Consider the following 27,000-nt stretch of genomic DNA (forward strand, 5'->3'; position numbering starts at 1 on the left):
CGGCTAATGAAGAATGGATTTGATGTTATTTTCCAATTGGCTGTGTTACAGCAGCCCTCAATAGAATATAAATAATCCATTGCTGGCACGATGGAGTTGCCAGGTTGAGCTAATGGCAGGGCATCTTTTCTAGAGCAGGTCTGGGAAAGAGCATCTTCTTTCACACTGTCCTTATCCTTTGTAAAAGTAACAGCCTAAGTCTGTAGAAAACTAGTCACTCCGACCGTGATTTCATGGACATCTCACTAAGGCAGGCAGAATTGCAGTCCAGATTGCAGAATTCTGGTGGCTTGCAGAGGGACATTAGAAGGAAAGACTCTTCCAGAAATTATTCAGGATAGTTTGCATGTTGTTGACTCGCTGTATACAGTGTGCAGAGTATTGCAGAATGGGTGACCTGCGGTGCAGCTGGGTATACCTTCAACTGATAAAGCCTTAATTATGTATTGTCTATGAGATATGCCTTTTTTTTTTTTTAGAGGAGAAACTAGGGCACCTAGTGTGATACTAAAATATGGAAAGGCTTGTGGCTTAGGCTTAGAACTGAAGGTTCAGGGAGGGTGCTGAGGTATGCTTAAGCAGAGGTAGACTGCGCATGACTGTGTAATGATAGGTCTGTCCTAATCTCAGAAGAGATCATGTATTGCAACATTTCACATTAGCATTTCTGTGTTTATGCCTCTTTTTCCAGACAGAATTGGACTAGACTGTTACTTCTTATCAGCCTTCTACCCTTGTGTAACACCAGGTGTCTAAACAGCAGGTCAGCCTGTCTTTATAATATTCAGATTGGTTTTAGGTGCTTGAATAGCAATTATCTTAAAATTTTGGGAGTCCCTGTAGATTTCATTTTTTCAAAGTTTGTCATTAAGTGTGAGTCAGGAGAGCAGCCCTGACACCTGATCAGTGCTGCAGGGAACCACACAAATCAACAAGTGAAACGCCACAAAAAATTTATTTTGAGATTACCAGTTCAGAACCAGTGATGGCTGACAGCACTGTGGAGGTAAGGAGATACAATTTTCCTTATCAGTAAGTAAGCAGTTGAATTTTGGAAGAATTTACCTGTTTTGAGTCTGCACTGTTAAAAAATCAGTGCTCAAAATGAGAATTTTGTTGCTTCATCACATGGACATTGGAATGCAAAGGTGTTGTGATCAGTTGAGGTAGTGGGGGCAACTGAAGGTCAGACACTGATGCCTTAACTTTCTTCACTGAAGGAATACACTAGGCCACTGATGCATAAAGAACCACTCAGCATGAGTTAGAGCATCAGATCACAACTCTAATATGGCCTAGTTTTGAGAAAAGGCTCAGAGAGTCCAGAAACATTAGTAAAAAGAGTAGTCTAGGAAAAGTTTGCAGCGCTTCAAGGATCTGAAACATAAGTTTCCAAGAAGGTAGTTCCAAATATATATATGTGATCTGAAAGATCCTACAATGTAAAGATAATTGCATTTGTCCAGTGAAAGTGAGTCAGGAAATAGTGACTGTAAAAATGACGTTGTAAGGTTCTCTCTCAGTGACTTGCATATCAAATTTCCTCCGTTTATGCCTTAAAGAGACAATTTTTATGCCTTAAAGAGACTCCCTACGCTGCACAGTCAACCTGTGATCTAAAATCAACATATGTGCTTTCTTCCTCTTTTTGAGTGTCGCTATCAGCAAATATTTTGTACTCAGAACTTTGCAAGCAGTTTTTTGACTGATGCATAAAAGCAGATGAAAATGCAACTATAATGCATGACTGATTTAGTGCTGCATTTGTAGCAGAAGTAACTTAGCTTTCTTGACCTAGCAAATAGATATGATCAGCAGTTTTATATTACATGGCAAAATACTGCATAGTATTGGATGAGACTATACTTCTTTGGCTATAGAGAAATTATAAGCGAGAGAGACTGGAAGCTTAAAGTGTTTAGTATTTTAAGTGTGCCACTAGGGATATAGAAGAATCAAATAACAAATATGTTGCGGCATTGTCAGCTCCTAGGAGGTTGCTCCATTATATTAGCTGTATGCAGCTTCCCTGATAGCGTAGAGCCTCTGTCATCATGTCTGGGACACGTTCCTCTTTCCGTGGCCTGTGTTAATAGGATGAATATGGGGAGAGAGCATAGCTTAGGTTTCCCTAGTTCTGCTGATTCCTGCCTGCTGGTACAAGTCAGAGCAGTATCCATGGTGCTCGAACATATGTTGGGAGGCTGGATCCAGGCAGAGTTAGGCCACGACTGGATGGGTACCCAGGTCTGCCAGCACTGTGCCCTCATCCCTCAACAGAGTGACTCTGAGCCTCTTTGCAGCAATTACAGCAGAGGACCTATATCTGTGGTGCTGGAGTTGACGTGATCGTGTTGATACTTCTGTAAAACTGAGCATGCACAGACCTCAGCTGGATACTGATCTAATTAATAAGTGTTGTGGCTTCTCTCCAAGTAGTTAGATCCTGAAATACTTTACCTTTTTTAATTGCTGCATGGAAAGGCAGAGCTGAGGATTGTGCAAATCTAGAAAAGCGAAGAAAGGCAACAGTTCCCAGCGGAGGCAGAGGCTTCTGCATGCTTGTGTCTGTGTGTATTAATTGGCTGTTTGTATATACATAAATGTGAGTGAAGCGGTGCGTGCTTAAACATCCTCACATCAGTCACAGTTTTATGGAAAATAATGCCTGTGTTGCAAGTGAGGTGAATTTTGAGTGTAGCAATACAACATGCATATGAAGTCCAATGCATGACCCTAGAATAAAGGGAGAAGAGGACACAGAATGTACAAATCAGAAGGTTAATGCAATTCAAAGTAGAGATGAAATGTATGTCTTAATTTTGGGCACAGGCATGCAAAAATACTACTGAAGTGGAAGGTGGGTGATCAGAAATTAACTAGATCAATTATATAGGAAGAGAAGAGATTTCCCTCTTCATTTCACTGGAGGGGGGATTAACATTGGAGGGACATGTAGTTTAGTCAAGTCATGGAAGTCGACATCTGGCTGTCCATTGTGGTGTATTTAGGGTAGCAACTTTTATTTGCTGGAACTGATGCTTCTGTAAAGAAATTTATCTTCATGCTGGCCTGAAAAAGTCACAAATATGTTTTAAAACACTGTTATTCTTCATTCTGTTTTTATTGGCCTTGATCCACTCTAGGAGAAGGCCCAACACTTCCATAAAGATGTGCTACAGGACAGCTAATAAAAGAATATTAAAAGTTATTTTGTATTTTTAATCACTGTTATATGAAAATCAAGTAGACACAGGCTGGTGGTAGCAGTTAAAATCTAGTGCAGAAACCTGCTCTTCTCTTAAGCAGTCATATGAACAAATGTTGGGTGTTACTTCCAGCACAGAAGAGATGAAAACACCAGTGTGGCATTTGTAAACCTGCTTGCAAGATGATCTAAAGACTTTATTGTCGTAGACCCAACCCCTTTTTACACTAATCTTGTAATAGCCAGATGATTTATGGAGAAAATATCATTTGGCTTTTATGTTGCGAGCAACAGAAGAATGATTGCTTCTAAAGTGTTGCTGTTTAGTGAGATATTAATGGAGGGATAATCAATTTACATTTTTACAGCGGAAGTTTTGTAATGCTTGTGGGATTCATTTATTCTTTGCGTTTGCGAAATAGCCTCTGCTGAAATAAAGCTGAAGTAATTTGCTGTGGAGGAATAAAGCAGTTTGTCAAAAAATTTTTTTCGAGGCTCCATACAAAATCCTGCTTTTGAAATAATCATTTGCTTTTTAAATAAATTTAAAATATTTTTTCACAGCCATCTTATAAAATGGATCAGAGTTGTAAATTCCAAATGCTGTATATTCAGTAAGCATTGTGTATGCATTTTAACTATGTAGGTTTTGTTGATCTGCAGTACATAGTGAGATGCGTAAGTATGGGTGACATGTCAATTTGTATTAATCTTCTCAGTACCAGTTGTTTGCTGCTTCTGCCCTATCCTGTCTAAATTCTCTTCCAGGTGATCAGTGCTTTGGTCTGCTCCTGCCTCTGCTTCTGTCATACAGTCCTGCCAGGAAAAGCACCGAGATTGCCTTCATTTTGTGCTATGACGGCACTATAGAGTGCAATTTTAATTTACAAATGATTGTTGTATTACTCTACTGTCTTGGCATTGCAGGAACTAGACAGTGATTATTTTGAACTGCAGACAGTGTCCTGCTTACATGTTTTCTGCTGCTCAGGTAACCTTTGAAGAAGAATTGGGGCAGAAAACAAGGGAATAAAGATGGACTGACAATGCACATCTGCTCAGGCAGCTTATTGGTAGTTGGAGATGATGTACACTGGAAAAAACCACACACAGTCAAAATTGTGATACAGCTGACCAAGTGCTTGGATGTTCAGCACTAATAAAGAAGGGAGCTGGAGCAGAAAAAAACTTTCTGTATTGAGGGAACTTATCCCATTAGTAAAGTCTCACTGCATTCTGTTTCTTTCAGATCCTTTTGAGGATGGGAACATTTTAAATGACAATAATTTGATTCATGTGGCCTGATCTGCGCTTCACATTGCTGTATGATGTATTTATTATGGATGTATACTCTGCTTGTGTGTACTTATATGTCTGTGTAAATTGCAAACAAAAGCGGGTGATTTCTTGATTCCCTTTTTAGTATTCAGCTGCAGTATATGTAAAAATTGGACAAATGACATGATGTTCACTGGTGTTATGCATAGTGTAGCTGTGTGTGAACACTCAGCCCTGCAGCTCAGGGAGCTCTCATGGCCTCTGAAACATGCCACTTGTTATGTGATCAGTTAGTGAATAGAAGACACATGCTAAAATTACCCTTTGCACACTTAGCTGTACAGCGTGAGACTCTGGATGGCACCTGGAGCAGCACAGGCTTCTGAAAATGTAGCAGAGGAGGAAAAATCCTCTACTCGAGTTTTCTGCTTTTTGTTGTAGACAGACCATGAAATACTGGGTAGAACACCTCCCTCTAAGAGAAGAGAATCCAAAGCAAAGGCAAACCTACAGATGTTTTTTCTTTGTTAATTAGATCAGAAAAGCAGGTCTTGTGGCCAGTTTTTTCTTAAAAGCTGTTACAGGCAGTGGCAAATGGGTAAAGTTCCTGCATCCAGTATCAGGCAGCTGGACAAGGAGAAAGGAAAAGGGCAACTATGTATTTGAAAATAAGCTTAGCGGAGAGAAAAGATTGGTTACTCAAATTTAGATATTACCTGAAAAATGATGTTTTAGTATAACACACTAAGTCAGTGATCTCAGAGCAAGTTATTGCTGGGTGAAATTCTCTTGTCTATGCTGTGGATGGCAGTCAGGCAAAGACCCCAGGATGGTGGTTTTGGACTTGTGAAACACACACTTAGGAACAACTGTGTGTAGGATGTATAGTGCTCCAAAGCCTTCTGACCTAATCAGAAAAGCTTTCCTAATGAGTAAGGATAGCTGGTGATGTAGGCAATGTGTGGGATGGGACTGTACAACATGGAACTTCTCTCTCAAATGGCTGGAGCATGCATATGGCCTCCAGCAGGTGACAGCTGGTGAGAGGGCTGCAGGGATGGGTACAGAATAGGATATTACTGGTAAATCTGTCTTTAAATGTGCCGGTTGTAAACTCCAAGTATGTCTGGAAGAGAAAACTTCCACCCGCCTATACTAGTTTATACTACTTTTGTAATCATGTTCTTTTTAACTGCAAAATGTAGCAAAGAGAAATACATTCTTGAAAAACACGTAGCAGCAATTGCAGGAAGCTGTGATGACTTTCAGCGCACAAAGGAAAAGGAAACAAAATTCAGATGAATCAACTTTCAATTATCCTTTGAGGTGTCTTTAAGTCATCATTTTAATATCATACACTGAATCTGATTTACATTCAGTTGTGTGCTGGCTTTGGCTCGGATAGAGTTAATTTTCTTCCCAGTGGCTAGTATGGGGTACGCTTTGGATTTGTGCTGGGAACAGTGTTGGTAACACAGGGATGTTTTCGCTGTTGCAGAGCAGCGCTGACACGGAGCCAAGGCCTTTGCTGCCCCTCACCCCACCCCACCAGCGAGCAGGCTGGGGGGCAGGAGGAGTGGGGAGGGGACACAGCTGGGACAGCTGACCCCAGCTGACCAAAGGGGTATTCCAGACCACATGATGCCCAGCGTATAAAGTAGAAGCTTAGAAAAGGGGAGTGGAGTATGTTCGGAGCGATGGCGTTTGTCTTCCCAAGTAACTGTTACACATGATGGAGCAATACTTCCCTGGGGATGGCCGAACACCCGCCTGCCCATGGGCAGTGGTGAGTGAATTCTGTGGTTTGCTTTGCTTGCATGTGCGGCTTTTGCTTTACTTCTTAAACTGGTTTTACCTCAACCCACAAGTTTTCTCATTTTTACTCTTACAATCCTCTCCCCCATCCCACTGTAGGGGAGTGAGCGAGCGGCTGCGTGGTGCTGAGTTGCCAGCTGTGGTTGAACCATGACAACTTGCAAACTTCGAATATAAAGTCCCTGGATAATTTCAGGGTGATAGGAGTAGGTAGATAGGAGCTGATATGTCCCTGAAATGTATCATTAATTTTCACATTTAATACTTGTTTAGAAATGGAGCCAAAACATTATCTTGAATGCTCAAACATTTTTTGTGAATTACAAATAGAGTCTTAGCCAAATGAATTATAGAAAAACTATACTGAGTTAGAGATTATTCTGGAGAAGTTATCTAGTTTTCTGTGGGGAGACTTACTGGCCATTTACACTATTGTGTGTGTTTTTTAAATAAAAGTTTTATTAATTTGAAGATCAGATTTCAAGACAAGGTCATTTTGCTGAAAAGTGACTTTCAGTAGAGAAATAGCATATTTTAGAAAAAGTTTATGTGAGGTATAAAACAAATGAGGCTTAGATAAGGTTGCTCTTGCAATTAACTATAGATTCCACTATGCGAGATTGTCATTTTTAGAGAAACAATTACCTTGTTCCTAAGACAACCTATTTTGAATCTTAAACTTTCTGGAGTTTTGTTCTTTTCATCTTGAATTTCTCTGTCCAGCCCATGTTCAAAGAAGACCTTCAAATGTGAGTTGTATTTAAGCAAGTGTTTTCAGTAAAGTGAGTTAACCTGAAATGACTCCAGGAGGAATTGGAAGCAATCTCTTTATAAAATAAACCAGAAAGAAGAAGAAGAAATAAGTTTCTACAAAAAGATCAATAATGAGAAGGACTCAAGTTTTCTAAAGACCTCAGGAACCAGCTTGTAACTTAACATGTTAAATACAGCCGACGCTAAAAAAGCCTGATTTCTATTTTCCCCAGAAGGTTGAAAAGCAGCAGACCTCTGACAATGGAGACATTAAAAAAAAAAAAAAAAAAGTCTGTTTTGACATCCAAACCAAAGACATGCAGGGAATCAGTTAATTAGTCTTTACAATCTTGTGATGGGATGCTTCACTTCAGGGCCTTGAAGTTAGACATTATAGCCTATGTCTTTGGTCAGCGAAGAGAATAGATTTCTCCTTCTCTGGGTCTAGTATCTTAAACTTGCCGTTGAGTACATGTGTTTTATTGTTCTGTGCTCTGCGGGTGCCCTGCACAATATTGTTCCCTGGAAACCTGTGAGGAAGAAAAGACATCTGTCTGATGACTGTGTAGATGTGGTGCCCTGAAAATGGGAATTGTGGTCAGTTCCTCATCTTCAGCAGACTTTTGCTATATAGCAAGAAAAATTAAACGTGTGGTGGTGTGTTTTCAGTGGCAACAAAGTTTTCAGTCTGCTGAATTAATCTGTGATGGCAAACTGATGAAGCTGGTAACCTAAAAGAAATTGAAGGGTCTTCTTGGTCCATCAGAGACATGGTACAAGTAAGAATCTTTTCATCTTGTTCGTGCTGCACATCAGATCTGGAGATAACAAAACAGAGAAAAAAAATTACACTGTTTAGTGTCTTTAGTCCCCTTTTTCCTCAAAATGTTCACCAGTAGCTGGAACATAACATTACCTAAAACTGAGATGCTTGTTTTCTCTTTTTAAACTGTGCATTTCTTCCATTCTGTCTTGTGCTGGATGAAACTCTCCTGCCGGTGCCTCCCAGGTTGGTGTAGCAGAAGTGAAGTGTCAATGAGAGGACGAAGGCCATGGTGTTATGGCCGGGATTTTCTTGCATCTTCACTCTACAAGCCCCTGGAAGGTTATGAAACACTTTGGCCGTATTTGAAGTTCTCTCTTTTGCTTTTTTGCTTAACTGTGATGTCAAGACCTTTTTTGAGAGAAGTGATGTAACAAACCATTGAAGAAAACTTGGCTTTGCTGATGTTCGTTAGAAATGTTTGCTAGCCTTAAAACTACACAAGCTTATGGGGAGTTGTGGTGCATTCTTATTAAGAAGATGTTTCATATTTTAATGGGCTGTTTCTCATGCATTTGAGGTACTGTTATGCTAGCTACTCAGTTTTATGAAGTTAAACAATAAACATTAGAAGTAAAACCTCAGGAAAATTGCCAGAGTGCAAAATAAATATGTCCCTCAGCAGATTTAATTTCCTTTCATTTTCAAAATTTTTTTCTTTTAGTTTAGTAACACATATTTTAGTATTTTGAACAAGGGAAGAGAGACTTTAATCTGAGCCTCTAGGTCTGAAGGCACAGAAAGGAGTGATCTGTTTTCTGCGGAGCTTTTTCAGTTAACCCAAGCATTTGCAGTGTGGGGCCTGTTGATGCTTCTGCACTTAAAATCTTTGTGGCTGAACCACAGTGAAGTTGAACTTGGAAGTCAACCACTAAGAAACCTGGAATGGTCCAAGTAGAACAAATAAATAATTGGTATATAAGTTTATCTTTTATGTTTTCTGAATTTACCTGCTTTTATAGACAGTACTGGCACTTTTTTGTGATTATGAAAAACTAAGTTATTTATTTAGCTGTAGTCTCGCTCTTCCATGTGCACGAATCTGAGCGATTCAGCATTTTGTTTGCGCAGCACAGGACACAGCCCAGGGGGCAGGTAGTGTCCATTAATTCCTTTTATTTTCACCTGGCCTGTGGGCATGTAATTATATTTCACGTGTTACTGTCAGAATACCTTAAGCTGCGTGATGAATGTGAGTCTATCAAAGGTGTAGAAAGGCATATTTATTTCTCAGGAAGGAGCAAGACTTCCCTTCTCCAAGGTGGAATATAAATCATGTGGGCAAGGAGGGAAGGAAGGCTCCATGTTACGGTAAGCACATTTCTAGGCAGGAAATTCTCCTGCTCTGCACAACCTTTACTTACTACTCAAACTACTAGCCCCAGGCATGAAAGGCTCAGTTTCATGGCACAGATGGCATTTCGTCTGTCAGGCATCTGGGCTAATTTCGCCCTTGGACCTGTTCTACCAGAGGCCTTTGAAAAGGGTTAAGAGCAGTAGGGTTTGGGCTCTGCTGTTTAATATGTGCACTCCTCCCAGCTGCTAGTTTGCTGAAGACACGGTACCAGCATGTTTGTTTATCACTGGTGCTTTCAAAGCATAGAGCAGAGTAGGAGCGCTTGTAGTTGTGTTTTGACTGTTTTTTAAAGTTATAACGCTATATATACTTTCTATTTTAAAATGATGTTTTAAAAAATATTTAAAGAACCTTGAAAAAAGGGTTATAAGAGGTATAGTAACCTTCCCTGCAGACAGACGCATTTCTGTTCCTGGCAGAGTTGTTTAGGGGAGGGAGCAATGCAATGAACTGAGTATATAACCAGCTCTCTGTTACTTGTGGCTCTGGAGACAGAAGCACCTCAAGCAGTAGATGGTTTCTGATCACCCTGTGGGTGATGTGGACTGCAGTGCAGAGCAGAGCCAGCCCGGGTCTGCAAGGGCTTGTTAACACCCAGCGCTGCCTGAATCGGCCAAACTGGCCCTGGAAGCAGTGAAGTTGCATTCAGCAGTCTTGTTTCTGAGCAAATAAACCCATCTGGGCCTTCGCTGCTGATGTGGGGCCAGCTCTGATGTCTCGCCATCTGTGGTACAGTTAACTTGTGGCCCCACTTCTTCTTGGGGTCCTCCAACTTCAACTGTACCATCTGCTGCTCAGCTCTCGGACTGAGCAAAGCGCTAATTACCATGTCGACTTGTATGGCCTGGTTTAGGCACTTCTACAGCCCAGATCAGTTGATCTCGTGGGTCATGATCTTGTATAAGGCACAGAAGGCCTGTATTTGTCTGTGCCTTTGGGTTCTGACTTATTTTGCATCTTCAGTGGAGCTGATTTTTATTCCCTGTGGGAGAGGAGCATCCCTCTAGCCTCTGGGTCCTCAGGCTGAGACTTGTTACATAGGGTAAGTATGAAGAGGAGGATCCTGAGTGTAAGGGGGAACCCCAGCATCAGAAACTGGAAAGTGGTAGGAACAATTCCCTTGATCCACAGTTGAGGGGATCATAAGGAAAAACTACAAGCCAGCATTTCAGAAGAGTTTGAAGCGATAATGGGAGAAGCTGCCTTAGAGTTAAATTCTTCAATGCATTTGCTGCAAAATTTTTCATCCTCAGATCAAAGATGAAATATAATGAATGCTGAGTAAAGAAATCTTAGCTGTAACCAAAGCCTTTTGAGGAATAAAAGCCAATTAAAACAAACAAACAAACAAAGAGGCCTAAAATAGAAAAGCTAGTGGAGCCTGTGAACACTTCACAATTCTTTGGACTTGTTCTTGGGTTGGGTTTGTGGGGGTTTTTTCTTGCTTACTCCCCTGCATCAGGCAGTGCTTGATATCATCACCTTGTTGTCATATTTGCTTGGAGAAACAAATCTGTCGCAGCAGTTTCCTGTCAATACCCTGTCTTGAGTTAGCAGCATATGCCTAGCTCCAGCACTGTAGGATGATGTCGCTATTGCTGATAAAAAACCCACTTTTTTCATTATCTATTGAAGAATGAACTGCACACTGGCATTACCCAGATTTGGAAACCAAGTGTGCTGTCAGAGACAGCATGAATTTGAATTTGTAGCAATTCTTTGAAGTCACAGTTTCAGCCTATGTATAGTTTTTATAACTTCAGATTTCTATGGAGCATGGAAGAATTCACATTCAGAATGAGTTCTCTGATTCTGTGGTTTTTCAACCCCACTTTTAAAATTTTTTAGCATTTACATATGAACACACATACATGGCATCAGTATTCCCAATGTAACGTCGTACCTATACGTAGGAGCAACCCCACAGAGAGCTGTCAGTATCCTTGCTTTTCTCTCACATGTTGCTTCATTCTCATTAGGATTTTACATTGCTTAGTTTTATTGATGGTGTCAGAGAGGATAGTGCGAGGAGACTGGTTATATCAGAGTTGTTTTGTGATTACCACTACCAGACAGTTTGCAAAAAGGTATTCCCATAATAGGAATTTTAAATAGAACTGAATCAATCTACTGGGTTAGATGGTAGCACTGTTTGTTTGTAAGGTGATACATCCTGAGAAGAACAGATACTTAAATGAATGGAAATTACAAGGACTAAGCAAACGAGCATGTCTGCATGGCTATAGTGTGAAAATGGTGAATGTAACCTTGTGAATAGCTTCATTAGGCATTGTAACAGAGGTTAAAAATGATAGCTCTGCTTTCACGAAGATATGGATAGCAGAGATTCAGTAAATCCCAGAGCAAATAGTGCATGTGAGAGGATGGAGACCAAAGAGGATAATGTGCATTAGTCTACATATGTGGATCCACATAAATCTTTCTGGTTGTTTTATGTTTGCCAAGTCTAAATTGGAATCAATGTGGTTGCTTGCATATATATATATTTTTAATAATCACTGTCTGCATTGAACCATTCAGCTCAGTTTTGTACCATGTGGAAAATTCCTCCTGAAATAAAATGACCAGCTGCAATTTAGCTGGAAATTTAGGCTTTGTAATGTGAAAGATCAATAGTAATGTTTCCATTTGTTTTTGTTTTAAAAAGAGATGTCTTTTTAGGCCAACAAATGAGCTGAGCAGAGAATAAGTAAACTGTGCACATCAAGAGGTCTGAATCAACAGCCTCAAAAGTTTGAGGGACCACATCAAAACAGACAGGTAGCAACGAAGGAGGCTGCGTGACACACTGAAGATCAGCAGTGGACCAGTACTGTGGGAATGTGAAGGACCTTCAGCCTCTGTCAGGGAAGACAATTCAGGAGACAATCAAAATGCTATGCTTAGCACAGCTAAGACCAGTTTTCCCCTTCCTCAGAAGACACCTCCAGGGCTCAGTTCTGAAGTAGTTCTGCTGAGCTGAAGGACCAAGAGTAGCCAAGCTGGTTCAGCATCCTTGCTGAAGACATACTGTGTCAGGATGTGAATGAGCCAAAAAGTCATAGTCCTGCTGTCAGTCTCCTGACCAAGCCATCTTTTCCTATTTCTAGAGTATGATCAATGCTTAGAAAAGTGAATTTGGGGTACGCAGCATGACCCTTTCCCTCACCCTGCAGTAGGGTGAAGGAACTTGAGCAGGTATCTGGGAGGCCATCTAAAAGTCTTTAATTTAAAGCAAGAACTAGGATGAAAGTAAAGGTTTCTTTCAAAGATGCTGTCCCCCATAATGACCAGGCCTACCAAGCTGGATGTGCAGTTCTCCCCAGCAGACAGGCAGACGGTGACTGCACCAGTGCCTTTCCAAGGAGTCTCATCCCAGGAATGCTCCTTTTTGTTTCAGCGTGTGCATGGTTGCATAAGCAATACCCCGGCTGACATGAGACCATCTTTAGCATTTAGCGGTATCTTTTAATTTATGCCAATCTTTGTGTTTTTAACACTTAACAAATGCATTTGTACAGTTTATTTTATTAGTACCCATGTTGATGGGTGACTACACATAACAGATTAATCTCTGAGAAGCAACCGAGAGCAGGGCCTCATCGTGGTAGTAGTTGTTGCAAAAAGAAAGTATGCTTGAAAAAGCTTTTTAAAGACCAAGCAGAAGAGAAGATGACAAACACTAGAATGACTTAAAGCACTCTGAGGCAGAGTGAAGCTGAGGTGAAGAGAGCACAGAGTGAAGAGCCGGGAGCCAACAAGTTCAGGGAAAGATGGTCCAGACAGAACTGTAGGAAATTTTCTGAATTTCACAAGGGCCCTGTTTTAGCAGCTTCTGCAGTAGTTTCTCTTGGATCAAGTCCTTGGCTTTGTTCTCCCTTCCCTGAAATCAATCTGGAGATAGCTTGTCGCTCTGAGTTTTCTGAGAATTCAGAATTTCTTAGAATTTACAGCTTTAGAATTTTATGCTTTCTCTTCCAACGCATTATGCTATGCACTCACTCAGCCACTTTTGCAGCTCTTTCCCCTGGCCTGGCTGTTTGCAAACAGCACTTCCCTCACCAGTGGGTTAGCCCAGACCTGATGTTGCAGTGAGTTTAGTTTGAATGTGGCGAGCACCACGGAGGTGGCACAGCTGTGGGAAGGTAAGCTGGATTCTGTTTGTTGCGCATGGTCAGCGGTACCATCCTCTAGTGGCAGGATTGTTGGGAAAGATATGTGAAAAGATAACACAAATGTTGAAGAGGCTCCAGGAGGAGCCTGGCATTTAGCAAAATGTCTTTGCTTGCAAACTGACAAATTAATAAATGATGGAATCAAAACTGGGATCCTGCAGTGTCACTTCAGAGTTGATGGTAGGAGCAGAGCAGCACTTTAACACTTTGCCTGAAGGGAGTGAAAAAAAAAAAAACCTGTTGTGAGTTAAAAGGAGAAATGTTCATCCCATAATTGCCTGGCACAAATTTCTCATTTACAATAACCTGTCAGTTGCAATTTTCAGCCTTCAGAAATAAGTGGCCTGGTGTTCAAGACTGCTAAGTACCAAAAGTTGTGCAGGTCAAGTTGTGTTGAGAACATAATCTGAAAACAAAGTAGCAAGACAAATGTTATGACTTCCATACCTTTGATTAGCGGGATGGATGTACAAACAGAAGAAAGCAATCCTCTCTCTCTTTTGAAGCCCACTCAGAGATTTTTGGAGCTGCTTTTAAAGCGCAAAATCAAATAATTTTATTACATGCGAAACAAGAGCATTTCATTTTGAAGCCTTTAAGACATGAGAAGGGCCCAGGATGCCATTTGAGGCACTGCGGTAGTTTTGAGTTTTAATGTTAACTTCTCCGTCTCAGTATGATGCTACTGACCTGTCCCACATTGTAAGGATTAATTACTTAGTTTGCACTGCCACTTGGAAGACATAAAGCACGTCTCATGTCAGGTAAGGTCTGCATCAGAAGATTCAAGAAAGCACTAAGCAGTGTTTGGGGTTTGTTTTCTTTTTAAGTCATCTGGCAGCACCTTTCCAATCTACCAGCTACAGGATAAGTTTATTTTAGGCTGAAGGGAAGAGCAGACTGTTTTGAGATGTTTTCAGTTCACTCAAGCCATGTTTGCTTGCTATAGCTTTAAGTCATAAATCGATTTAGAATGTTAACAATTGCTGAAAGTTGTGAGTAAGCATTTGAAATGCTGTTTGGGTGAGTGTGTCCTTATGCCGTAAGCTCCTTCAGAAAAGATTATCCTAACAGGCAAACTTCAAATCTTTATTCTTTTTTGTGTTTCATCACGCAGAAAAACCAAACTTCTCTCAGCATTTTGAGAGGCAGTCGTGCCTTCCTGCTGATCATCTGGGAACTGCTGTTGGCTTCCAGAGACAGAGAAAAGTCAAATAAACAAGGCTGCTGAATGTTATGGGGGACTACAGAAGAGCAAAAGGGGCGTTCTAGAGATTGGCTTGAACCAAGCTCCATCGTGCTCTGATAAAAATGAGAAGTGCAGGTTCCAAAGTTTGCAGAAAGATAAAAGAATAACCGGACTGACCTGACACCTAACAAGTTCCTGGTCCTCTGACTTGGACACATCTCTTTGTAAAATTAAAAAAAAATAATGTATTGGACAAGCAAAATGTCTCCCTAAACCTCTTTGCCAGTAACTCGTGTAGCTGATACCAGCTGTAGACTCAGAGACTGCCTTTGCTTCTTTATTGAGATGATTGACCTAAGGTCAGTGGGTAAGTTCTTTTCAGCAGTCTGTCATGTGGGTGCCGGTCTGGTCTCCTAGGTCTGAGTGGAGCAGTTTCTTTCCAGGTCACATTGCTTCCAGCAGATGAGGTATTTCAAGATAAGCTCTTTCCCATGGGGGTAGTTGATCCAATCTGTTCTTTTTTCCATCGCTTTGCTAGTCCCAGCCGTTTATATTTGTTCACTTTGGGCTCTGATGAAGTAAATTCTCTTTTGCAGTGACCTCTGCTTCAAGTGTGCAGTAAATGACCCAGTCTGTCCATATTCCACTCTACCCGTGACACAGCTTTTCAGTTCTGACTTTTTCATATTGAAGATATGCATAATACATCTTGTATACCATGTATACCATGATTTCAGACTACCCCTAAGCTCCTACTTTAGATTTTAACGTGTTCAAAAAGTAACTGTGGTGGTTGTCTGCTCTAGGCTAATGTATGGGTGTATGTGTGAAGTGTATCAGCAATTAGAATGTTCCACTGATATATCTCCAGTAACATTTTTTCTCCATTTGGGATCTTTCCAGTGAAATTTCATGACCAAATACATAGTCTTTGCCAAATACTGTTTTGTACCAACGTCAGCAGTCAAATCTAAAGAGAGAGGAGATCAGATAGAAGTGAGCTTAGGTTTTACAGTGGTATTTTATCCCTGTTGCACGTGCAAATACTCCATTCTTCTGTCCACAAGTTCTGACAGATCTCCAGTAAATCACCTGCCCTACCTACAGTGGGGGACTTTCAAATGAAGGAAGATTTTGGATCTATTTCTTTCCATTTTTTTTCCTTGAGGACATAAGTAAAGCCCCAATCTTACGTGACTACTGTTAATATGTCACAAAAGCAGATGACCCGGGACATGAATAGAGAAAAATCTAGGCAAAACAAATGTTTTAGTGTTCTTGTGCTCTTAGAAGTCACCTTTACTGCAATGGTGTGCAACACACATTTTCTGTGCCTCCAGTGCAGCAGTTGGAAGAGGTGTTGCTGTAACAGAATACAGGAAATTTTAGGAGTGGAGGGAAAGGGCAGAAAAGCAAAACTCGGGATCACATTGTTATTTCTTGTTTGCTTTTCTGAATGATGATACTGCAGATAGTCATGTATTTACCTGACTACCCACCTGTTGTGGTTTCTGTCCTACAACTTCAGTTTTGCGAGGTGCACTCAGGTTTTATTTGTTTATGTTGTGCTTGTTCATAACCCTGTTCTTTGCAGGTTTTTTACTTCTACTTCTTGAGCGACACTTCTGTCACATTTTTGGACTAATATAATAGTGGATGACATTTTTATATCCTGAAGGCTTGTAGAGAATTTTAGTGCCTGTAGAAAAAGGTGAAAATCTGGAAATGTATATTTGGATGGGGGTAAGTCATTCTACATCACTACTACTTCAGGTGTTTTGAATGCCTGTTAGAAAGTCCCCCTTTTTCCCTTCGGATGTAGCTTCTCCTCAACAGCTGTTTTAGCATAATAGAAAATGCCATTGCTAAGAGGGATCCTCTCTTCTCCTTGCCACTGAAGTGATGTGACATGATATTTAGTCAAAATAAATGCCAATGGCAAAATAAATCTTTCAGGGAAAAGTGAAACACCTTCATGAATCCAGAAAGCCGTGGCTCCACAGTGGATGGGTAGAAGGCTGGCAAAGCAGCTGTCATTGTTTCAAACATGATTTTCAGTGGGAGAGTCGAGCAGTGAGAGGGCAACACGTGTAAGTGCCTCCAGAGAAGCAGGGCATGGCCCACCATGATATCTGACAGGAGGAAGGTCTGCGGGAGGTGGGGTGCTGCTGGTACCATTTCTGTTCTCCTCTGGGGATTATTCCTTTTCATGTGTCTTTGGGACTGCCTGGATTTCTAGGTGCAAAACTGGCTGGAGCAGGTCATGAGACTTTCTCTGTCCAGGTTAATTTGGCAGACTAAGCTAGAGGGTTGCAGGCCCTGGTGTGGGTTTGTGCAGCACAAACCAGGTCCCTCAGTCAGATTGCATGCATGTGTTCATTAATAATGCTTTGAGGGAACAAGGAAACGCTAACAGACAGATGGGCAGATCTCTAAATTTTACACTGCAGAAGGAATGAGGGAGTCCTGCACAATAATCGGCCAGAGGGAATGGCAGGGTCTCCATGGCCACAAACTGCTCCACTAATTGCTACTCTTTCCTCTCAACTCTCTGTGCTGCTTTGGTGACATCACTTTTGCCAAGCCTCAGTTAACTCATCTGTAAAATAGGGCTAATCAGATTTGCCTACCTTACGGAGATTAATTTATTAAGTTTACATTGCAAAACGGTGTGAAAGCATAAAACGTTACGGAAATGTTGAGTGGTAGCCATGTTATTCTAATTTTGTTTATTGAGTCTCATCACACATAATGTCAATGCGCTTCTGCAAATTATGACAGCACAAGCTAATCAAAATGTAGGCTTCAAAATGTTTTTTTATTATTATTTTGCAATAATCTTGCTAGTTTTCAAAATCAATATGAGTTGAGTAAATAAAAAAATGGCCTATCTTTTGTTAGCAGCACAGGCCATTTTAAATTCTGCTTTGGAATGTTGCTGGGAGCTTCACCTTTTTCTGCTTCCTATATTCTGATCGTCTCACAATTTTAGCCCCTCTGTTCCTTGCTCCATCTTGCTCTTCCTGTAGTTTTCTAAAGTGTTTCTGCAGCACTTAAATCCCTTTGGCCCTTGATTTTAACTTGCTGGGTGTAGTGCTTTCACTTTGAATGATTTTGGTTTGAATTTCACTCTGTTTTAGCATCCTGACTGGTAAGTATAAGCTCATTACTAAATGTTTACACGTGTAGACCCTGGGGGGAAAAAAGCCCTTCTAGTTCATCTACCAGGGGATACAGTGAGTAAGTGTACAGGACTGAAAGTTCTGCTCTTCTGTTTTCTGTTGCGAGCAAATGTCCTTTCTTAAAACCACAACTAGGGAAGGAAGCAATACTTGGCAAAGAACCTTCCATTAAGAACACTTGCTGGAAATGTCTGTACATTGCTCCTGAAAAATACACTGCATTCTTCAATTTACATTCTTCAAAATGGACAGAGAAAGAACTTTGCCAGGGGACCTAGGTGGCTTGTTCAGGAAGCTGTTGTAATATACAGAAGTCCATCACAGCCTCAGCCACCCCAAAGGCAAAGCAAAGCCTCAGATGATCCTTGAGTCCCAGAGGGAGGTTGTTCAAGAAGGAAAGATATTAAGAGTGACACAGAGGGCGTGAAGTCCACTACACAGAGAGCGCTTGTCATGGTCTTTAGTGTAGTGGCTGAATGTAAGTAGGCATTCCTGTAATCAGACCATTTTCAAGCAGAACTGTTTTGAGGTGAAAGAAAAAGTAGAGGTTGGAAAAGTAAATACGGTGCCTGTATGTGAATGATGTGTTCTCCCAGAAAACACTAGCTAGAGAGAATCACCATGTATAGTGTAGGTGTTTTCATTCTATTTCTAGAGAAAACTTGTCTTTGAAGGTGTGGGACAGGTTTTTGTGTGTCTGCAGATGCCTACGTACCAAGCAGTGTGCCAGGGACCAGGCAGTACACCATGCACTTAGCATCATCAACTTTTTCAGCCCCCAAATATCTGGCATCTCCAAAGACTGGCACACAGCAGTAACCCCAAGTGGATTGGCCTGGCCAGCAAGCACTTCTTCCAGAATCAGAGAAGCTGATCTGGCTCTTAAGCTGCTTAACTGTGGCTTATTGTGGGCCAGATTTTGATGTTAGTAAGGTCAGTTTAAACCCATAAGAACTTGGCTGATACTGGTGGGTTACTTCAGGAGGTGTTATTCCAAGTCTGGCACTTCCCCCTGAAGGTGGAGCAGACTCTTCTTTCAGCAGCGCTCTCTTGGGCTTCCTGGAATAGAAACTTCCCAGTGGCCCATAAACATATTCTCCTAATCCAGGGAGGTCCTGCAACATTGGCACTTAGTGTCTTTTCCATATGGAGGAGTGATTTCAAATTCATTTTTAATAAACTTCAGTGGTTTTCTCTCGGGATTTGTGTAGTTAAATTCTTAATAACTCATTTGTTGAGCTATTCATTCTCAGGGAGTTGAATGTTCTCCCTGTATTCCTGTGGGACCACGCCAGGCTCAGACTCTGTGTACCAACCCCACGTTGACAAAGACTTTATATCTGCCATCACATACCCATTCTGTGCAGCTTTTACTGAGTGTTTGCTTCCATGTGGGGAAGCCTTTGATTGGTCTTAGGATGGCAGTTTGGTTGAATGGGGATCCCTCCCTCCATCGGGAACTACAGAGAGGAGTAGTTTGGTTTGCTTGTCCAGGCTGTGGGGATCAAGTGGGGTTGTGATAACATCCAAAGGTGGTGTTCAAGAGCAGGTCTTCGTTGTGAGGTAACCTGTACAAATGTCAAAATGGACAGAGGGCACATGGACAAAGAGGTAGAGAGGAGGAAAGATGGGGAAACTCTAGCTGTAGGTAATAAAAAGACAAAGGAAACAGACTGGACTTTATGGAGTCCTATTGGTGATAGAAAAATATGAGGCTGGAACACTGTAGACCCATGGTGTATTAAGGACCTGGGTACCAGAGGCTCAACATCATTAATGATCTTTGTTTCTTTAGCATTTACAGCATATGGTATCAGAAGCCTTGGAAGTGCCAGATTTCCCAGCCTGGAAATTAGTTAGTGTTTTCAATGCACACAGCTTTGGCCTTGCTCCTTTTTTCCCACATCTTAATTAAAAAGCTTCTGTCAATGAGCAAATGAGCAAAATGTTGAGCCAGAGAGGTGCACCTGAAGTAACTCAGAGTGAGATTTTATTTGGCAAGCCAGAATTTTACCACTTTTAGGATTGTCTGCCATGGCAACCTCCTGATGCAGAACTTGGCTGTGCAGGTGTAAGCAGACGGTTCAGTTAGAAAATGAGGTGTAAAGAAATCTACAGTACAAGAAGCAGGAGCCTAAGAGGAGGTCATGGTTTGGGCCTCACAGAGACCAAGCCAGACTAGGTTGATGAATCCCTGAGGAAAAGGAGAACAGACAGACTGCAGATGTTAAAACTAATAAGCAAAATGAACCGTGTACAAGGCAAGAGCGGTTTGGTTTCCTACAGCATATGCAGGTGCTGCTTTATCTGCTCTTACTATGGGAGATGCTGTGTCAGAATATCGATCTGTCAATTTTCAACATGATCTTTCAAAATGTCCTTCTAGTGGATGCTGGCCGAATTGTGATTCCTCAGGTCACAGAGGAAAAGCCACTGTATCTGGATGTGTTTCTTTCCTGAATGCCCATGGCATTTCACTGAATGCTTTTGTATGCTTGTATGACAAACTACCTCCAGCTAATAACTCGTTACACATACCTGTAAAATTAAAATCAAGTGTGTCAGTATAGTAGCTAGTACAAATTAAATTCACAGATTGAACTGACAAAAATGAAGAGGAAAAATCATTGGTTATGAGAGAATTTCAAGGAATATAAGTTAATGCATTTTTGAGACAAAGTGTCATCGGTTAGGTGAAAGTGACATGTTTTCATAAAATCCTTGTAGTATTGTAAATGTGTCTACCAGGCAAAACATTAATATTGCCAGTATTTATTACACTGAATAAAACATGGTGTTTTCAGATCATGGGGAGTCATGTAAAGCTTGTTCCCATTCACATGGGTCCACATCTCCTGGGCCTTGTGCAAAGAAGGAAACCCAAAACAGCTTAGAGCAAATTTCAGATGAAACCTAAGCACTAGAATTTTATTTATTTATTTATGATCACTAAATATTATTTGTTGATTTAAATTTAATTTATTTATAAGCCAAATTTTTATTTATGTATTTATTTTTATGATTCCCCATGTGATCATAAACACCATATTTTCTCAAAAAGTTATTTAAATATATGAAAAAGTTGCCAAGAGTTTTTGGGTTTTTTTCACTGCAGAATTCATCAAGCTGTTGCATTAGTAATAACATCCAAGCTAAGTGATTTTTCTTTTTGATGTGCTAGTTTCAAACTACTTTGGTGTAGGTAACTGAACTGTGTACCTTATTTGCTTGGAAGGAAATGATGTTGTGAAGGAATAGTTACATTTGTGATACTGAGTAAAGTTTCCCAAAGTGATTTTACCATCAGTTAAGGTCAGCAATGCTTCTGAAGTCAGCTGGATGTAGACACTTGCACATTCCTCTGGACCTCAGGCTCCTTGAAAGCAGACCCAATGTTCCTAAGCTCTCAACAGGCCTTCTGAAAATACATCCATTTTCAGTAAGTCCAAAATCATGCCCCATTATATATATTTTTTCCCAACAAACCTGTCATGTTTCATGGTCTACATAATGAAACTTGGATGCCCTGCAGAACAGCTAATGCTAGAAGGATCAGAGAGGTTTTTGAGCATTGCAGCTGCTTGTGTCCCCTAGTGTCTCCCCTGCACTGTAAAAGTTTTGAAGCATAGGTGCTTTCTTAAGCTAAAATGTACAACTGTGAAAGAAAGACTGACTGGTTCAAAACGATTGTTGCTGTTGGCAAAACCATTTGAGGCTATTTCATAAAGAAAATACAGGGTGTGAATGAACCTTTCATTGTGGTAAGTGGCACAAAGTGGTTCAGTGTGTGCGTAGTGAGCTGTAACAGCTGCTAACTTTTGCTTGAATTACGAAGAAAGCTCCAGCACAGATGTAGTGTATCTTTATAGAAGACACGTCTTCTGAAAGAAGCTAAAGTTTAGTGCTTAGAGAAGGACTCAGCATCAGATGTGAAAAATCACAGTTCCATCTATTTTTATTTCAATAACATTAGAGAGCAATGGAGAGGAAAGAAATCTACTTCTGTGTTGTGAGAGTAGCTTTGACTGATGACTAAGTGCCAGCCTGGGGAATTATAGTAGTTGTGTGTGTGACATGCTTTAGTTTTCCTGGATTTTGAAGGAACTGCAGAGTTTGACCTGCAGGTGCCAGCTTGGTCCATTTTTAAAATTTACCTGAAAAGGGCACTTAAGAGGAGGCAGCATGTGCTGTCTTCAAAAGCACCATCTGTCTTTGCTCTTACAGAAGAAGCTGAGCTATGTTGGCTACTACAAATAGCAATAAAAATTTCATAGGTAAAATGTCTGTGGGGCCAATGGAAGTCATAGTCTCTGCATTAATGAGCATCAGCCTTTCCCGTGACTCTCTCTTGCTGGTTATGGGCTCTGAGGATGCTGGGTGAGAGGCTGCAGAGCTGGTTTATTTCTCCAAGGCAACCCAGCTGCAGCTGGCCACGCTGCTGAGGGCACTGGGCTGCCAGAGTATCACTGTTTCCAATCTCACCTCTGGTATCAGCCTGTTGCAAGGCTTTGGAGGTGTCTTGGATGCCTTGATTGTCAAACCTGCTTCCATGTCTTCATATCCCCCACTGGTCTCTGTGGGGAGAGCTATAAGAACCAGTACCGTCACAAGTCTGAACAATTTCATGACCTTATGGGATGAAATGTGGGCCACGGAGAACTCGGCAGCAGTTCACTGTTGACTTCAGCAAGATTGGTGTTTCACCTGTAATGTCTGTGGACAGCAGGGAGAGCGTGACAGGGGCTTTGAAAAATGAGTGTCTGAATACGTACATGCAGTGTTAGTAAGACTGATAAAAATACAAAAAAACACTGAAATCTTGTAAGCCATGAAAGCAGGGAGATGTTAAGGATGCCTCGGATATTTCAGAATAGCTAACTCATTTGCTCATGGGGGCAAATCCAATTCAATCCGCTTCTGAGTTCCTCAGGTACCTCAGCCAGGTTTACGTGAGTCGCCTTGTTCTGGCAACAGCCTAGCCACCGAAAACTGCGCTATGTGTAGGTCGGTCTACCTGTGCAGAGGTAGGGTAAATTATACTGCACCAGGCACTGTGCTGTTGCTACTGCCTGGCTTCTGCTCCAAACGTAGGTCTAATACCGCCAGCTCAGACACCTCTGCACTGCTCTGCTGTCTGTAGGGCAGATGTGCCATCTATCAGAGAGATACCTGCAAACAGTAGCTCTGGGAGGGGTAATAAAGCTTAAACGTGTTGAGTAGGAAGGAGGTTGGAGCAATATAAGCCTGTAAATTGCAGCAAGCTGCTAGGATTCCTGAAGGAAACTCAGACTGAATAAAGTGACTGTGCTGATAATGAAAATACGTAATCCCTTGTGAAATGCAGCTCCTGTGCAACCTACAAGCCCTTAAGCCTTATTTTAGAATGAGCTAAACTCATTGCGCAGGAGAGCAGTGACAACAATAAAATCTGTTGGGGATCATGGCTAAAGAGGGATAAATGCCTATCAGAAAGGAATATGTTATAGTTCTGGCGCATGCTGATGAATTTTAAATATACAGGGTAACTTTAGGAACAAATTGTTGTTAATGGCCTAGGAAGTTGGATCGCTGTAGTTTATGACTTTGACATAAAGAAGGATGCTAGATAACACCGCGAGTGCTTGTATGTGTAGGTAGTTCTGCTGATGTAGGAGGGAGTAGTCTTTTCAACTTACTGGCAGTCCTTCAGGAGAACTATTTCTCAGCTGAAGAAGTCATATATCGTATACTTTGATTTAATTTCCTATCCATTTGATTGTTCCTTCTTCTCATTAAAGGAAGTGACACATGGTTGCGTGCGGCTGTAAATATTATGATGGTGTTATATATATAGTGAGCCTGTCCCCTTTATGTGAAGGTGTGTTCATAGCTGGTCTTTGCATCTTGACAGACATAAAAGAAAAAAAAAATCCAGGCTGCAGAAGTTGTCTGAGAAGTTAAAATGCACAAGACATGAGGATGTGTGAAATGTATTAGAACTGTTTAGGTTGGGAAGGAAACAGATAAGAGGTGACATGATAGCTGAATGTAAAATAATGGGTAGTGCAGAGAAGGCTGGCTGTATGCTCATACTTGCTGATTTGCGCATGTAACAAGAACATCCAATGCAATTAGAAGGCACCACATTCAAAACAGTTAAAAGGAAATCTTTTATGAAAAAAGTGCATAAATAATCACTGACACAAGAATCTCGAGCAAAAGAGCTCTGGTGGGTTTGTAAGAAGATTAACGTATAAATGAAATCATTCTGCTTTGGTACATACACCAGCCATTACTGGATGAGAAAAATCTTCCTCCATTGGCTTGTTACCAGAGAAATGTTCTTTACTGGGCATGGGACTGCTTTCTCAATGAACTGGGGCTGGATGCTTGAAAGGACCAGAGGGTGGTTGATTCATCTTACAGCACTAATCCTTTGGTTACTGTAAGTTGTTTAAGGCTCAGTCCCCATATTTCACCTCTTGTTATTTGAGGGTTTTTTCTGTGGCTTAGCAAAATACTAATTTTTAACGCACTTGCAGATGACTACCTCCAGGTCAAAGAAGCACACAGTTCTTGTTTGAAGTTTAACTCGGAGGGCTAGATTTATCTTTGGGTAACTTTGCAATAATCAATAAAATTACAAGAAACACTAGCTAGGTTAAGGTTGTTCAGGAGGAAGCTATCTTTTTACTGAAGTGAAGGCTGTTGGATGAATAGCAGTTGCAGAAGTAGCAAATTACAGTGCTGGCATTTTGTATGCATGGTTAAGGTGATACAGAACCAAAGATAAATGTGATGTAGATATAGTGGAGAGTGTGAGGATACAAATTGAAGAAAACATAGCCACAGCTCCCACATTATTCTGAATTTAGAGTCTGAGCCTCAAGGCACCCCACTGCAGCAGGAAAGAATGGAATCCCTCATAAAGCCCAGTAAGGGTTTTCAAATACAGAAGCATCTGCTGTATGGAAATGAAAAGCAGAATTTGGGTTTTTTTCCAGCCTAAAATACTTTTTCACAGGAAGGTAGGCTCAATCAAATACTTGGACTTTTGACAGTACAAGACAGACATTGACAAACCAAGTCCCACAAAGGGCCACCAAGATAGGGGTCTCAAGCACATGGTACATGAGGGGCTGGGATTGTTGAGGCTGAGGAAGGGAGCAAGCGTAAACTAGAGCAACCCCCAGCGTGTTATACTGGGGGTCCCCAGCCTCACTGTTGCAGCCGTAGACTCTTCAGTGTTACCTCCTCTCCTCAGACCTTGCTGTGGACTTGATGAGGCCAACAGGGACAGCTGCACTAAGTAATGCTGCTGCTCATGCTATCACTGGTCTCCGTGAAGGCCATTAATACAGCAGAGATTACCTGTGCCTTTTAATCCCTGTCATGTTCTGTGCTGGAGTCCTAAAAAGTATCTTCACCGCAGGGTGCTTCCCAATGAAAGGAATCTCCCACGACTAAGTCTGTTTAGAAAGCGTGTGTCTCAATAGTACCTGGAAAGGAGAAAATCTGGGTCTGTAATTTTAGACTGAAATCCTGTGCTGTCCCTTCTCTCTCAGAGCAGCATGCCATCAAGGACATGATGAGATCAGCTTTCCTTTTTTCCCTGAACGAACTGCCAGCAAAGTTGGGGCACACGATCCCCAGTGCAACAGTGACAAAGAAGTTTAGAAACATCTTCAATAACTTTTTATCCTCTCTCTGGAAGGACAGAGGTATTAATAGATCACAGAGTAGTTTCCCTCATTTGATTACAAAGATAAAAGTTCTAGGTGCCTTTTTCCTCTTTTTCATTTTTCTTTCTTCTTTAAAGATGAAAGTTGAGTCTCCTGTAGGGGGGTTCCCCTTGGTCCAGCCGGAACAGGGATTGGCCGCTGTTTCTGTGTTAGGATGCAAAAAGAGATTTATGGAACAAGCTCTGGCATTTTGAAGGGTCTTCCTTTTTTTCTTTTTTTTTTTTTTTCTTTCTTTCTTATGTGTATTAACATGGTGTTTTTTCAGTGTCATGAAAGTGTTCAAAACAAAAGACTTTCCCCAGAGATTAAATGTTACCAATGCAGCTCAGCTTTCACTAGCATGTAAGTGTGGCTATAGAGTTTTCATAAATGTTGAGCTCATCAAAAGGACATTCTTAATATCAATAGCCATAGCAGCTGAGCGTTTAAAATGCAACCTGCAGCCTTATCTGTTTTCCTTCCTTAGTCCTTTGCTCCTTGTCAGCCTCACAGGATGGCAAACTGGCTAATCGGGAATATCATCTGTAATCTAATTCAGTAAATCCACTTGAATTGGCGCAATTGCACCTTTGCAAAGAAATGTTTCCCCTAGGTGAGTGGTATTTCTGTTTTACAAATGAAAATATTAGGGGTTTACTGCGTTAAACCATAACAAAATGAAAATTCTTAACAATTTTCCAAGTCCAGCTCTGGGTCTGATCCTGTGAGCTGATACACGCGTTCAGCTATTAGTGAACATAGAGGGAGATAAGATGATGCAAGTTGCAGATCAGATTGTTATGCAGAGTGTCCACAATGAAAGTAAAAATTCTGTGCTTGGACAAAGTAGATTCTTCCTGAATACGAATACAATTACGTTTCTTCAGCTAAGTGTTTAACAAAAACATTGCAGCATGGAAAATGTTAGATAAGCTTTATCTAAATGCTAAACAGTTAACGCTTCCATTGTGCAGAAGGTGTGTCCAACATATGACATAGTAAATGTCCTAAAAATATATACATTGCATTATTGGATAGTTTTTTTGTTTTATTCAACAAAAAGCATTTCAAAACCAGTGAGTAATGAATCATTTAACAACTTCATTTGTAACGTACTTAATATACTACTTTTTCTGCTTTTCCATTGAATTAGGACATTGGGTGATTTAGTGATTTCTGTTTAGGCCTAGTCAATGTCTGATAGGATTTACATCAAGGCAGCCATAAAATTAAAACAATAAATAAGTAGTCCGACAGATTCTTTCAATATTAGCTTAATTCTTGCTCTGACTTATCAAGGGTGATATTTATTATAGACCTAAAGGGCATGGAATGAAAAACTGTATGAATTAGCAGAAGAATCCAAACCAGCAGTGAAAGTCGATTTCATAGCCTGTGTGCTTCCTTGCATGGCTAAGTAGGAAGGTTATGTCATTAGAGCCAATAAAACAGCTTTGGGATGGATGGCAGGCAGAGACAAAAGCGCGCAAGTGTTGGATATCCATGTAAATATGTTGTTA

The 27,000-nt window shown here is 40.9% G+C and overlaps 1 protein-coding gene across 7 annotated transcripts in view; it reads left to right on the top strand.

Moving 5' to 3' along the window:
* FARS2 (phenylalanyl-tRNA synthetase 2, mitochondrial) overlaps nt 1-27,000 on the top strand; it is a 249,547-nt gene that overhangs the window by 198,239 nt on the left and 24,308 nt on the right. Inside the window, exon 8 of one of the 7 annotated variants that reach the window (XM_055800783.1) lies at nt 14,527-14,569. The exons of the other annotated variants lie outside the window; for them this stretch is intronic. Within the exon in view, the coding sequence (XP_055656758.1) occupies nt 14,527-14,554 (28 nt within the window). The 3' untranslated portion in view covers nt 14,555-14,569. Of the gene's footprint in view, nt 1-14,526; nt 14,570-27,000 lie in introns of those variants that run through there. 7 annotated transcript variants of the gene reach the window in all.

This window comes from Falco peregrinus, chromosome 3 (assembly GCF_023634155.1).
Source record: "Falco peregrinus isolate bFalPer1 chromosome 3, bFalPer1.pri, whole genome shotgun sequence".
Classification (NCBI taxonomy): Eukaryota; Metazoa; Chordata; class Aves; order Falconiformes; family Falconidae; genus Falco; species Falco peregrinus.